At 40.7% G+C, this 15192-nt stretch overlaps 1 protein-coding gene across 1 annotated transcript; it reads left to right on the top strand.

Annotated features, from left to right (window-relative positions):
- The first annotated feature begins 409 nt into the window (after positions 1-409).
- SERPINB5 (serpin peptidase inhibitor, clade B (ovalbumin), member 5) lies at positions 410-14963 on the top strand. The gene is made up of 7 exons (XM_010190922.1): positions 410-544; positions 6133-6307; positions 8875-9012; positions 10084-10201; positions 11664-11806; positions 13102-13269; positions 14571-14963. The coding sequence occupies exons 2-7, from the start codon at positions 6134-6136 to the stop codon at positions 14961-14963; spliced, it is 1134 nt and encodes a 377-aa protein (XP_010189224.1). The 5' UTR covers positions 410-544; position 6133.
- The last annotated feature ends 229 nt before the right edge of the window (positions 14964-15192 follow it).

Here is a 15192-nt window from a genome sequence, read left to right as displayed (position 1 = left end):
GCAAAGTGCCTAGCCATGCACTCCTACACATTTTGGTTGTCTTCCTGGGTGCTTTTTCAGAATTACAATTTTTCTGCAAATAGCGGCACTTCCAATGTAACTTGGAGTACTGGTTTTGCTCAGGAGGCCTTTGAATTGCTCATCCCCTCCTGTATTCTCCCCTTCATAGTCTTCGTTCGTTCTTGTTTAGTGCCTTTTGGCCTGCGCTTGCTGAAGGCAACACACAAACACTGCTCCTTCCTGCCAGAGCTTGTTGTTGTCCTCAGTAGCTGGGCAGGCAAAGACAGCTCTGGTGTGAATCATTTTGCTCCTCCAGTGTAGGAGCTGCCATGAAGAATGATTAAGGGAGTAGGGAAAAAAAAAAGAAAGCGAGAGTGAGAGGGAGTGTGAGTGTGCACAAATTAAGGTTGGGAAAGTGGGAGTGGTGTCAATGAGCAGGCAAGTTGACAGAGTCTTCTGCTCAGCAGTGTTTCACCACAGGTAGCTAGTTCTTCGTGCTGTACCCATTTCATTGATTTGTTTACCGGGATTTTAGCCTTGCAAAGTAAGTACAGCTTTTTTTTCCTTTCTCTTCTACTTTAATTAATGCATAACTAATAGTTAACGATTCTCTATTGTGAACCATAATAGTGTAGAAGGAGTAGGATAAGGAAATTTGTACATAAAAGGGTATTTAGTGGTATTAAGGGAGCAAAAAACCCTTCCCAAACTACAACATTTTGGTCTCATCCCAAAATTGCTGCATTTGCCATGCTGTATTTCTTCCCTCTAGAAAGATTCATTGAAAGTGGTGAATAGGATTTGGCAGGTGAGACAGCAAGAGCATTAGGAATTATTAAAACATTTACACTTCCTGTGGTTTATTGCAAATGGCTTTCCTGCTTTATCAGAAAAAGCAGGTTGTTTATGATGCCATGAAAATGTTTCATGTGTCAAAGTAGGATTTAGACTGTTTTGTAAGTCTCTAATACAGAGAAATATTCCTTGCATTTCCTGCAGAAGTGTGTATGTTCTGTTTGCTTTGACTTACTAATCAAGAGAATAATCCACACTTGTTTAAAGTGAAGGGTAGGAACTTAGGTCCAGTGATTACCAATTTATTTTCAGTGTGACTGTTTGAAGAATTCACTGGCTATTGAGGTACAAAAAAGTACATTGTGTGGCTAATTTCTTTCTTTCTTTCCTGGACTGTCTTTCCCTGCTCTATTGCTGAGGGTGCTTTTTACGAGATGCTCTGGTCCCACCTCGGTCTGATGGTTTGCATTCCTCAAAGAAATGTTCGTTCAGAGGAACTTGTGTCCTTTTTGTGTAGCCAGGTAGTCTGCCAGGTAGAGAGTTCTCCCTTGTTTAAAAGTAAAAAGAAAAAGGGTCCCAGAAGTCTTTTATTTCCTTTATATTTTGTGTTTGCTGAGTAAGAGCTGAAGTGGGGTCATGTTAAATGCTTGAGCTAGTTTCAAAAAAATATTGCCTCATTCATGAAATGTGAGTGTGCGTTGTTTCATGTCATTTACCCTCTTGGTAGAAGTTTGAACTGGAGAGTCTACAGTGGTGGCACTCACAGCTCTTGAGCTGGAAACCCAATACACACCCACCAGTACTGAATGGCCAGCAATGTCCACGGTTTATTTGCCACAGGTGTCTTCTCCTGGAAGGACTGCTTAACCAAGACAAGAAGAAGATAAATACTTGTTCTGCTTTATCAGGTTATCCCTACTGTATGTCTTGTTAGACATTTCCACACAGACACTGCTATTCTCCTGATCATATTTTTGAAAGATAATCTATACTTAGCTTTTATCTTAGTAAGCATATAGTAAACAAAGCCTCTCTGTTGATTTTTTTGTTTTGTTGTTGTTGCATTCAAGAGTGAATAGGCAAAAGTGGTGTCTTACACCAATAAACAAGTTTAAATCTGGTGTTTCTAAACTGGTTAAGTAGTAGCCTTTCAGCTCCCTTCTGTACCTGAAAATGTTTCTATAACGCCATGGCAGAGTCACAGTTTTAAGCAAAGCTGGGTGGATCACAAGCTACCTGTGCTTAGAAGATGCCCTGGTGCCGCGGGCCACTCTGGAAATGCTGACATACCACTTTCCCGGGAAAGGAGGGACTCAGCAAGAATCCATGTAGCAGGCCTTCATAAAATTTCATTTCAACGTTTTGACTCCTCCCTGTTTGACCGTTTCCTGCATTTACTGACTCAAGGGCTGTGTCTGGTTTCTAAAACTGCTAATGGACAGCTAATTGGCTCTCTTCTTGATGGGACCCTCAACGCTTCTCACTTGACAGGAGCTGGCTTTAATGGACTCACAAGGCTTGGGACGTTTAAGGCTCTAAGGAGACTCAAGATTTTAAACTATTTAATACAATAAATTCCTTTCAAGAATATGAATGTCACGAGCTCCTAAATATCATAACATCATTAATAAATGGAGCATAAAAGAACTGACTGACCAGGTACAGTTGAAGAAGTTGATGGAACAGAGATTATTCTTGGCTGTCCAAGCCATCGTTCAAGGTTAAGGGTAAAACTGAGCTTTTTTCTTTTTTTCCCAAATAAAATGACCTGAATGGGCATTATTTCAATAGTAGCACTAAAATGAATAAATTGTAAAAATGGAGAGCTTTACCGCTACCAGAAATAGTTCTACGCAGCAGAAAAGAAGCTTTGTGAGTATCAGCAGTTACTGGATGAACAAAAGGTAAATAAAAGGTTCACCATGAAACATCTCCTTTTCCTCACTGAAAAGGAACCTAGAAACTTTGCAGAAAATTATCCAACATGAACAGTATCAGAGTTACCAGTGAAGACAGAAGAGTTTCTTAGTCATGGTACAGCTTTTTGCTGGTGTAAGGAAGAAGAGTGTCATTAAATGTTGTAAAATTTCCACTTTGCTTTCCTTACTCTCAATCACTTGCAACCCAAGGAAGAGAAACACAGGTAGCACATAATCTTAAAGTCACCCTAGGTTTGCTAACTTAACTGAAAAGAATATTGTTAGAATGACAGCATAGCATTTGCAATACAAAGCCAGAAAGGAACAAGAAGTATTAAGTGGTTATGATTACATATTGATTTTTAGCCTGTAAGGAAGATCCAGAGGCCTAAACAGAATAATATCAGACCAGTCAGCACTAAAGAATTGTATTTTACCCTGCTAGCAAATAAGACTTTTTTTAGATAAAGTACATGCCTCTCTGCATTGTGAGGTTCTCCATATTGTTTGCCTTCTTGCGGATGGTAGATGTTGTACGACACATTCTTGGTTCCTTGGGTATTTTTCCACTAGCTCCTCTGTAAAAAATGTCTGGGAAGTTGGTACTTGCCCCAAATCTTCAAATTTTAACTGATGAGGGTTGGGGTGGGAGGAGAGGGAGAGAAGTGTAGAGTATTGTGTGTTCATGTGTGAATGGTTGAGTGAATGGAGAAGATAAGAGAGGTAGCCTGTGCAAGGGAGTTGATTTAAGACGTGCACAGACACAGTCTGGGATGATCAACTACAAACAGGCATTTTAAAGGATGATTTTACATTTGCTCCTTTGCCTCCGTTGTTCCAAGTTACTCCTTCAGTGGCAGTCTCAGTCCTTCAAATTTGTTTTACCTCTCTTTTGCAACTGTTCTGCCCAAAGCTCTCCTTCTTTAAGGTGTGTGCTGACCTCACGGTTTCAGGCAAGCTTGACTTTTCTGGTAATTAGTTGCTTTTGTGCATGAGAAATAGTGACTACGTAAATGAGATAGATGGTTGCAGTGCTGGGCTGGCGCTCAGTTCTCTCTTTACACCTGTAAGGTCTCTGAGATGTGTTTCCTGAACCTCACTGACACCTGACGCTTGATGCCTGCTGACACTGTAAAATGGGATCTCACATGGGTGATCTCTTTCCAAGCAGCTGCTGCACACTGCCAGGCCATTGGAAGGTGGACAAGTCCAGCCAGGTCCATTCCAAATTCAGGGTTCTGGCAAAGCCTCTAGATGTTGCAAAGCATACTCCTCTATATTTTCATATGGGGATAACTTTCTTCAGTGATACTTATTTAATGCTTCCCCTCCTCAAGACAAATTCCCCCCCCCTTTTTTTTTCCCAGTGGGAGGGGATTTGTTAGCAAGCAGATTGTTGCTAATACCAACAGTCAGAACATTTTGCGAGAGTGCAGTGCTGGTTAGGTGTGCTTTTCAAACATGAATTAAAAAAACCTGGGGTTTATGCCAGTATTTTTTATTTTCTTTTACTTAATTAGATTGTGCAATGCATTTCAGTAACCTTTTATATAGCATATTTTAGCCTAAAACAAACCAGTTGCCAAATAAACCAGTTCCCTTACCTAATACATCCAAGAATATGTGTAAGTTAATTAAAATAAAAATAAAGACGTTTCTTTTGTAAAAGGCCTTCTCTAATCAAACAGGCCTTACGAGTAAATCAGAGTGGTTTCTCTACCGTGTGCAGGCAAATCATGCACCCGTTCTGTTACTCCCATAAAAATCTATAAATACCACAGATTATTTGTAAGTCATTCACTACTGTCAAGTACCACAACTGCTGCACAGCATCTCTGTATGTGTCAGATGTTCAATTAAGTTTGAGCAGCATGACACATGCACTTAAATAGGAGATTGTTCTCATTCAAAATGCCTTTCCGAAAGGTACCTGGCTGGAGACATTTCCCTGCCCATATGTTCCCTCTTCCCCTTTCTGCCTTCTCATAACCTTGCTGCTCTCACCCAGTGAATGCAAATGATATGAACTAGGTAAGTAAATGTTTGAGACTGCAGTATTAAGTAGTCAGTTATGGAAGAGAAATCTCTGTTCTTAAAGTATTTCTCAAAAGGTTAGCAAACCTCCTACCAATGTAAGCAATTACTGACTTACCTTTTCATAACAGGATAAAACAGGACTCCTAGATCTTCAGTGTCAGAGCGTGAAATGCAAATGCAGATAGGTATGTGTCTGGATAAGAAGACACCTTTTAGAATCACCCCTCCACACCATATTTATTCCACTATTTTGCCATTTTTCCTGGAGAAAGCAAATGCTGGAGACACCTTTTAGGTTCTTTGTGAAAATGTATGCCTTTTGAAGTCTCTCCCAATATTCATCTTTTCAATTTCTTTTCTGTCTCTGTCAATAGCTTTGATGGAGCTGTTTAATACCAATTTTACACAGATTGCCTTTTCTTTAGGGATACATGATACTGGGAGCAGAGTAGTGTCAAATTCACTATGCCAAAGAGGTTGTCTTCTGTGTGCTTGCTGGTCTAAAGCTAGACTTGTGCTTCCAGGGCGGTCTGGAAGATGGGAAAACTCCTTGCCTTTCCCAGAACATGGGCTGCAACAAATGTCACTTGGGCATTATCCATCCCATTCCTGACTGCACAGATCATCTAACAGCCCTGTGGCAATTGCAGATATTAGGAATGGCTAGGAAAATATTTGCGGTTAAAACAGTGTAAGTGGAGAGTGGGCACACAGCAATATTCATGTAGGAGGCCTCCTTTAAGTTTCTAGGATGATCTCAAGCTACAGGACCAGAGAGCTTTCTGCAGACTTCTAGCAAGGCTAGAGAGAATAGGGAATTATCCCTTAGAGGAATCACATGTACCAAAGCTAAAGCTTTAATGAACAATTAGCCATGAAGAAAGAGACAGGAAAGATTATGAGACTATTAAAGGCCTGCCTGAGAGCCAGGAGACCCCAGAGCATAGGCAAAGTATCTTATAAGTTGGCACATTTTAAGAGTATCAATTAAAACCAGATTAAATTCATATGTGATCCAATTTGACCTAATATACGTGGGTCACCCTGATGTATTCAGATTTCCCCCAGTGCTTCTGGTAATACTGACTCCATGTAACACGTAGCATTGCCAGCTGTCACTTGAAGGTGATGGCTATTGCTGAACCACTTGCATTTTCTTGACTGGACATGGATGAGACCTTCCCTGTTCCTCAGGGGCTGCCAGTGTGCTCTGAAGCTGAGTGGGCTCAGTCAGACCCTCCTCTCTTGCCTGTGAAGGCTCAAGCTGCCCAGTCCCCACACTGGTGTCCAGCCACTTTCAGTGCTCTGACCCAGCCCCACCACAGCAGGAGCTGGGATTACACACTGAGTCATCATCTCTCTTTTCCTTTTTCTGATCCAGGATGACAATGGATGCTCTGCAATTAGCAAATACTGCCTTTGCAGTTGATATATTCAAAAAACTATGTGAGAAGGACAGAACAGCCAATATTATTTTTGCCCCACTGTGTACCTCAACATCTCTGGCCCTGGCATATAAAGCTACAAAAGGTGATACTGCAGACCAAATGAAACAGGTAAGCTGTCAACATCCTCTTTTGTGGCTGCAAAATTATGACTATCAGAGGTGGCTTTCTTATTTATTCTTGTTAATATTCTGCTGGACTTCTCATTCCCTTGTAAGCCAGGCTGCAGACCATCCATCTGAAATTTCTGAATGGTTCTACACTTCATTGTCCCACACAGCAAAAGAGGTTGAAAATCTGGCATAAAGAAAAAGCTTTCTCAAATATGTACAAGGTGGAGGTTGACATGGCAGAGTCCTCAACAGTTCTGTTAAAGCCTTTTCTCCTTTTAGTGTAGTGTTGCTTGTGGCTGCAAGTCACAGTCAAGAACACTGCATTTTCTGGATAATAGCTTTTTCATTATTCAAGAATGCCTAAGCTTTATAGAATTGGAAATAATTTTGCCATTTTCTGTCAGCAGCAAGTGTGTTTAGCAGTCTTGTCATTGACACTTCCCCTTTCTCCTACAATACTGCTAAGAGGAGGTGAATGGAGCAGAAGAGGGCACAACTTCAACTATGTTTCTCCTTACAAGCAGCTCATGGTGTTCAAGGGATTTCCAACACCACAGTGCAGCACGGCAGTGAGGGTGCAATCAGTTTATCAAGCTCACTCTGTGGTGCAGGGAGGCAGCCTGGCAGCCCCTTCTGTTGCCTCTCTGTGAGCAGAGATTTGCATAGTTCCTTTTATCTCAACAAGGGTGCCCATGGTTTCTGCAGTTACCTGAAGGTGAATGAGAAGCAAATTCAGTATGCATTTGTATGCTGATTATCACCTGGCTTTGAGGGATGTTCTACATATTTGAATACATTTTTGCTCCTTTGGGAAGTCCTCCCTGTTCTTCCTCATTTACTGAAGGTACCACTTAGTGTAGCCTCCTGTGCCCCGGCTCATATCACAGAATACGAGTCCTGTGCTCTTCTCGTATTTGCAAAGCAATACATCGACAGAGGTCTTTTTGCCTTTGCAGATTTTTCCAAACAGGACCATTTAAAAAAATTTAAATTAAATTAACTCTAGATCTTTTTTTTTAACTTAAATGACACCGTGCAGCTTCCTCACCATTTCAAAATTCAAATCTTGTCTTTCTAATGGGAGAGTTCAAAACGTTAACCTTATTTTTGTTTTCACTTGTGCAATTTGCTTGGAACCATCCCATAGTAAGTTAATGTACACATCCACAAATGGAATTGTGCTACACAAGCGTGTTTATGTCTAATATTTCTCAACTGACATACAAAAAGTGCTGACTACAGTTAGTAAGGAAAACTTGGTATGTTTTTAAATGTAATATCTCCTATTTTGCACATCTGTTCTAGCTTCTGCCTGCCCGCTGAGTTCATGCTTGGGTTTTAAATACTAGATACTAAAGGAGCCAGATTGCCAGTCTTACTCTGGAATATCAGTTAACAAACTTGTGCTAAAAGCTCTCCCAGGTAGAGAAATTGCAGTAGTGTAGCTTTCTCCCCAGACATAGTTTCCAGGTGCAGAAGCTTTCTGCACTTAACCTGCTAAGAAATAGAAGTGTTGGAGGAAAAGGAAATAAGTTGAGAAGGTTGTTTTTGAGGAAATGACTGTGGGGTTTGGTTATAAGAGATGTGCTGTTGTCCTTGGGAGCTTATTTCTTCCTTCTCCCACTGAGCAAGGAGAGGGAAGGACACGGCAGGATGGCTAAGGCAGAGTGGCAATTTGTTGTGTCTGTGAAGATATGGAGTGCTCAGGGAGAAAGAGCAGGAGTGAGGGACAGAGGGAAAATAAGTTCTCTAGTGCCTGCTATGCCTCATGTGGGAATTTGAGAAAGATTGCCTGTAATGGAACAGCCACCATCAAAAGCCCTGAAATAAGCAGGCACAGAAATTCAATTTGTATTTACAGGCTTATTTTCAAACAAAACCAGCAGGAACCTCTCACATCTGGTGACTAAAAGCAGTGAGTTTTAGGTCACCCCAGAGCTAACTAGAGCTGGACTTCTCATTCCCAGGAGCTGGGAGGTGGCCGCGTGTGAGTCAGCAGCCCTACCTCCAGCTCATCATTTGTCTACCAAAACAGATGTAGTTATCTGATCAATTTTCGCTGAAATGTCGTGTGATGTCATGTATCAGTCACAGCAATCAGAAAACCTGATTATCTGTTAAGCATTTTTAAAGGTGTATCCCACTTCTAGAAAGGCAGCTAACTGGGACCCTCATTTACCTGGCTTAAAAGCTCCATGGTTTTGGACAGGAATGTAACTGGTGAAAAGATTATGACTCCATACTACAGAGTTTTAATCAATTAAGCCACATCATCAGCATGAACATATCTATTGATTTCTTCAGACTGCTTACAGAAAAGAAATATATGTTTGGTTAAAGTTCTGGGAGGATCAGGTTTTTAGATTTATATGAGGATGTAAAAGAAATAAAAAGAAATAAAGGATTGCTGAGTAACAACAGCAAGAGGCTGTGATGTTAAGTTAAATATGAAAAGCCACTGCTCTGATCACGAACTAGCATTATTTTTTGCTGTTAGGAATGTTTAAGTAATAAATGTAAAAAAAAAACCAACATGCTTAATATTTTTTTATGTTCTTTTAACAGGTACTCCATTTACAAGATGTCAAAGATGTTTCATTCGGCTTTCAAACAGTAACTTCAGATGTTTCCAAACTCAGCTCTTTCTTTGCACTGAAAATGGTCAAGCGGCTCTTTGTAGACAAGTCTCTTAACCCTACCACAGTAAGTGATACAGAAAAGCCTTGGTGCTATGAATTGCTTGACCAGCATGTTGATGGGTTATGGTGTCAGCCTTCAATGTTATTTAAAATAAGTTCTCTCACTTTTTGCTGTTACTTGACTAGCTTCAGATGATGAACAACATAATATTCTCTGCTGCCATAAAAGTCTGTGGGAGGATGAGTGTGCTGCTTGACGCCAAGCTATGCAACTATTACAACATTTGTAATTCTGACATTAATATGCTTTGGGTCAGTAGGCTCAGTAGGTTCTGAACGCAATATAACTTCTGTGCCACATCAAGGCCTCTGCATTGCAAGGATGAGTGAAAAGGAGTTTTAAAACAAGTTGGTGGTGCAAGAGTGTGTCCAGTTCACACACCCAAGTAATTACTGCATAAACTGTAGTTTTATTAATATGTTTGAAGAGGCAGAAGCCTGGCTACTGAAACAACACAAGTGAGGAAGGTGTTGTTTTGCCTTATAACTTATGGACCTTGCAAATAAATGAGAAAAATGTTGTGGTTTCCCCCCCCCCTAAAGTTACCTTTGAACAGGGCCTCAAGCATGGACAACATCAGCCCAAAAGTACATTTCAGAAAACTCAGTATGCTTAAATTATGCTTTAATCAGATTGCCTGCTGTTCAGCCTCTGAAAAGCAAAGGCCAATACTCATCCACAGGACAGACATGATGTGAGCAGCCCATGTCCTTGATCTCAGTCCTCTCTCTTACCCAGGTCTGGATTGGGGGCTGCTTTATCCTTTCAAACTCTGGCAACATGCTCATTCCTGCAATACCTTTGCTTACTTTATTTATGTAGTTTTTATTTTATATATAGTTACTTTAGCTGCTGATATAATGCTCCTAGACTCAAGACACCCTTGGGAGCGATGTGCTGAAGGTAACCATGCATCCTGTTTGTCACCCACTGTTATCTGATAGTGGTCCATCATAATAAACTCCCCAGCTACCCCGTGGTGAGGCTCGGGATGCTGATGTTGCAGGCTGTGTAAGAAGCCATGGAGTGGATAGCATTTAACCAAGAATTACTTTGGTAACTTGTGTCTTTCAGGACTTTGTCAACTCCACAAAAAGGCCTTTTCCATCTGAACTGGAATTAGTGGAGTTCAAAGAAAAAACTGAGGAAACTCGACAGAAGATTAACAAATCTCTTTCAGAGCTAACTGATGGTGAGTACAGCTTAACCTTGGGGATGCTGCTTGCCTCTTTGAAGAAAAAGATCTTTGTCTTCATGACACCTCTTTACTAATGCTTTTAGAAGTAAATACATAGTGAAAGCAGTGGGACTAGACCTATTATTATTTGGATTCATGAGGATTAGCAATGTCAGCCTGTTTTGAAATCACTGACTTTACTACTGCAGCATTTCTGAAGGTGGAAATGTGAGACTGGTCTTGCGCTATGCTTTGGGAAAGCTGCTCACATTTGACTGCAGCAGGATACTCTGGGAGAACAGCTCCTGGCTGTGGAGCTTCACAAACATCTGGCATCAATACATTGAACCCAGGCCATTTCAAAGCTTTCAAAAGTTTTATTCTAATGGGAAGTATTTGCTGGGCTCCGGATTCTAGGCTGTTATTTAATAGTGCAGCTCAGCTCAGCTGCTTTGCTGCTTTTGCCAGGAAAGGTGCCACAGGCAGATGTGCATCTTTTATTTGCCTTCCTGTGAAAATGGGGTTGCAAGCACTTTCACCGCAGTACTGCTGAGCCACCAACTGCTGCACCAAGTCACAGAAGATGGACATCAGTGACTGTGAGGGTCCCTGGGGAGAGCCTGCCCAATCTGTAGGGGGCAGAGGTCTGATCCTGGCCCATGTGAGCACGCAGCACCCATAACAGAGCCTGTTTGCAGCCTGTGCACAGGTAGCTCTGGGGTCAGCTGCTGCCTGTTGCCCTCATGTTGTACAAATACGAGAACATAGGTGCATGAATCTGGCCCTTCCCAGGGTCACATAGGTGCCCACGTGGAAGCTTCTTGCCCTACCTGTGCAATTCGTGAATTCATTCAGCTCCATGAAGGCAGGACTTGCCTCCCCAGTGCTCTGAATTAATTGTTTTTTATGGTAGTGCTTGAACAGGTCTAAAACAGAGCAAGAGGAGGACGACATTCCAAAATTCCAAACCATCCCTGGATGTGTTTAAGGAGCGGGTAGATGAGGTACTTAAGGATATGGTTTAGGGGGTAGACAGGAACGGTTGGACATGATGATCTCAGAGGTCTTTTCCAACCAAGCAATTCTGTGATTCTATGATTCTGTGACATCTTCATACTCTTTCTGAAGTGTGTAGCAGTATTTGGTTATGAACTGTAATCAGAGCTGTACTTTTTGTTATTGTAGTTATTTTATTCTCATGTAACCCTATAGTAATTAGTAACATGTTTTTGATTCCATGCTATATAAGACAAGAAAAATATGTCATTTGAAAGATAAGTCTTGATCATTTCAAACACGGAACTGCAATTTTAAGTAAACGCTTCTTTTTGGAATTTCCCATTAGAATAAAAATCTCGTATTGGTGAGGTGCAGGACACAAATATTACAATTCAGTGAAGTGTTTCCATATTCAGCTGAAGTGATTGATAGATTGATAATATTGTTGTGCTAACAACCAGCTTAAACCTGTTCACAGGCAAAATGGAGAATATTTTGAATGAAGACAGCGTAAGTGACCAGACTCAGATCCTCTTAGTTAATGCGGCTTATTTTGTCACAAACTGGATGAAGAAGTTCCCAGAGGCAGAGATCAAAGAATGTCCTTTTAAAGTCAACAAGGTATGTTCTGAAAAAAAATAAAATAGAGTACTATTTCCACTATTTCAAGAAAATGCAAAATTTGAGCTAAGGAAATCCCAATAAGAGAAAATGAGAAATGTTTATTATTACCATGGCATTTTTTGACTCTTTACCTAAATGTGTATGCTGTTGCGAGTGTCCCTAAGCCAGTTTGCTTTTCATGTTGTTTTAAAACTTTGCTGGTGCTTTCACATTCATCTTTCAAAGTCTCAGTGTGAAAACAAACTGTCCTGTTAGTATATTTAGACAACAGCAACTAAGTACAAGTGACCAGAAGCTGCCATTGTCTGCAAAAAGGGGGTGCACATTCTCACGGGTAGCTGCTTCCAAGAGATTGCAGCCTGTACCAGAGGCTGCATCCCCAGACCAATGGTAAGGCATAAAACATTGCATTTCTCACCTACACATGTGAGATGTCTTTGAGTGTACCACTTAGGTGCCTGGTCCTTTGCTTTCCTCCCAGAGAATGGCTCCCCATCAGTCTCCCTCTTTACAGTGAGGCTCAGGACTGCAGCCCTCTGCATATCAGCCCTGCTTAGCCACAAGGTCCAAGTGGGTGCAGCACCCATGGCTCTTGCCTTCAGGAATCTGTGAGCAGTGATGAGTATTGTGCAAGATATAAAGCTGGGCAACATTTGTGAAAGAAAGAGATTATACTCCAAATATATATATATATGTGTACATAATTTTTCCTAAAGTAACATTTTTCTACTGAATTTGAATTTTTAAATGAGTTTCCAGGTGAACAGAACAGTTTGTAAATCTTCCCTATGAAACAGAGAGTTTTGTTTTGTTTCATTCATGAAAAACAAAGACATATGGCTTTAGGTAAGCCTGAAATGTCTTCTTATTCTCTTTCAGCTTCTGAACCAAATTGTCAGTTGTTCGTATGAACAGCTTGACCTTAACTGTTGAGGTGTGCTCAGTGCTGTACACTTACTGGCATTACTATGCCAGCTCGTAGTAGTTAGTGAAACAGGCACAAAGGGCTGCCAATATTAGGTAAATTTATCTTTTCAGGCACATCCCAAATATGTCGCTATTGTATTAAGTAGACTTCTGTTCCACTTTTATGTGGAAAGCTGCCCACTGTAGAGAGCCATCAGCTTTCATTACAAAGGTATCTTAAAGCTGGTTTCATTACCTATGACAGCCAGCAAATTCTCTGATGGCAACTCAGTGGACCAGTTACATTCAAGCTTACAAACTTTTCTCTCTCACCATCTTAGTTGTGAATTAAAGAAAGGCTAGATTGTTTCCTGTGTGTTTTGCAGACTGAAACTAAACCAGTGCAAATGATGAATCTGGAAGCTACTTTTTGCCTGGGCTATGTAAAAGAATTGAATGTTGCCATCCTTGAGCTTCCATGCCTTAACAAACATATAAGCATGCTCATTCTGCTGCCCAAAGAGATTGAAGATGAGACCACTGGCTTGGAACAGGTGAGAGAAAAAAATAAAATTAGTATGATGCTTTCCTTGGAAGCAGGCCACTTAGAATGCCATATGCTTGTGAAAGGTTAGATGCTATGTAGAAAGAAACATAAAGTTTCCTGTGAATTTACCTTCTTCTTCTGCTTCTCTGTTCCTGGTATAATTTGTGATATCATTTCCACTGTGACAAAGTGTGAGGTCATGAACAGGACTTTGTTTTAGATAGATCATGCACAGAAGGCAGTATAAAGTGCAGAAGATGTACTTCAAGATGATGTTCTTCAAGAATCTGCATCTATTTGAAAATGTGGCCCAAAAAGTTAATTTCCATTTAAAGATTTTTGCTCCTGCTATAGTAAATTGCTTAAACTTATGCTTACTGGGTACATAGTAGTGATGACTTTATTTATTCTGGTGTCCTCATTTTTTTTAGTTGGCATATACCTGTGATATTTTTTTGCTAAGTTCTTACACTTCTTTAGGTTTTAATTTTGAGCAGAAGTGTCTGAAAAGGAGCCATTTTTACTACAGTTGTACGAAATTTTGAAAAAGAATAAGGCATATCCTAAAGAACAACTTCTTATGTCATTTCTCTATGGAAATTATAGAACTGATTTTCAAAGGATTTGAAAATTTAAGGATTAAGAGACAGATGATCATGGAAGTCTCCTTTGTAATTTGCTCCATAAATTTTCATAAATTTTCAAGGCAGGAGCACTCTGCCCTTGCAGCTGTAAAGTACTTTTATATGTAGGAGTAAATTACAGAACATGCGTGTCTTAAAATGCAAGTGAGGCCATTCCTAGTACCAATTTGTTGTGGCTCCAGACTCTGTCTCCTGGCTCCCCTGTTTTTAAAACATTGCTCAAACAGCTGCATGCTTGATTGATTTTGGGCTCTGGATTTGGAGTCTTTTTCTGTCCCAAATACCAGCAATTTCATTACTCTGTAGGGTCAAGAATCAAGACTTTCGGATCCACCACTTGGCCAAATGTAGCCTGGGTAGGAGCTGTCTTTCTCAGGTTCCTTCATGTGGTTGTGGAGGTGATTGTACATCAAAAGCTTGTAAGGCACTACAGTCAGAGCATGTGTGTTCAGTGGCACTGCTCTGGAGGCCTGTCCTATGGATTAAATTGTACTTCCAGCAATATAACTGAGAGTATATTAACCCCGCATGCTATAGCATGTAGCCTGTTGAACTTTAGGTTTTTGGGGCTTGATAGGAGTGGGAAGTTCAGGAACAGTCTTTTTTTTTTCTCTCTCTTTCCTTGGACTGTTCATTAATTTCCTCTGTTCCTTTCTGTCTTCAGCTGGAAAAGGCACTCACCCCTGAGACATTATTACAGTGGACCAATCCCAGCATGATGGCCAACACCAAAGTGAATGTATTTCTTCCAAAGTTTAGCATGGAAGGTGATTATGACCTGAAGCCACTCCTAGAAAGCTTGGGCATGACAAATGTCTTCAATGAAAGCGCATCAGATTTCTCAGAAATGTGTGAGACCAAAGGTGTGGTTTTGTCAAAGATCATCCATAAAGTCTCTTTGGAAGTAAATGAACAAGGTGGCGAGTCCCGAGAGGTGCCAGGGTATCGGATTCTGCAACACAAAGATGAATTTAAAGCTGACCATCCATTTATCTTTTTGTTTAGGCACAACAAAACTCGCAACGTGATTCTTTCAGGCCGTTTCTGTTCCCCTTAAGCAGGGTGTATGCATTACGAAAAAGCACAATTACAATTATGGTGCTGCGTGTTCCTGTAAAGCTTGGCATCCTGACTATCACCTTTGAAAGGAAACCTAAGAGGTTCAGCTATCAGCTGGGTAATACAATGTACTCTACATATGCAGCAGAACTAGTTTATCTCCTTTTGTTTCACCCCTTAAGCTGAAGGATTCCCACTGTGAAGAACACATTGTATTTGTCTGAGAA

The sequence above is a fragment of the Mesitornis unicolor genome, unplaced genomic scaffold (assembly GCF_000695765.1).
Source record: "Mesitornis unicolor isolate BGI_N332 unplaced genomic scaffold, ASM69576v1 scaffold26610, whole genome shotgun sequence".
Lineage (NCBI taxonomy): Eukaryota > Metazoa > Chordata > Aves > Mesitornithiformes > Mesitornithidae > Mesitornis > Mesitornis unicolor.
The sequence above is the reverse complement of the archived record's forward strand: the minus strand, read 5'-3'. Positions and strand labels throughout refer to the sequence as shown.

What these genes read in the sequence shown, in the direction of transcription:
- SERPINB5 (XM_010190922.1), top strand. Translation starts at nt 6,134, where the DNA reads ATGACAATGGATGCTCTGCAATTAGCAAATACTGCCTTTGCAGTTGAT. An exon ending in AGTCTCTTAACCCTACCACA is followed by an intron (nt 9,013 to 10,083) that starts GTAAGTGATACA and finishes TGTGTCTTTCAG; the next exon opens with GACTTTGTCAACTCCACAAA. An exon ending in AGACCACTGGCTTGGAACAG is followed by an intron (nt 13,270 to 14,570) that starts GTGAGAGAAAAA and finishes TTCTGTCTTCAG; the next exon opens with CTGGAAAAGGCACTCACCCC.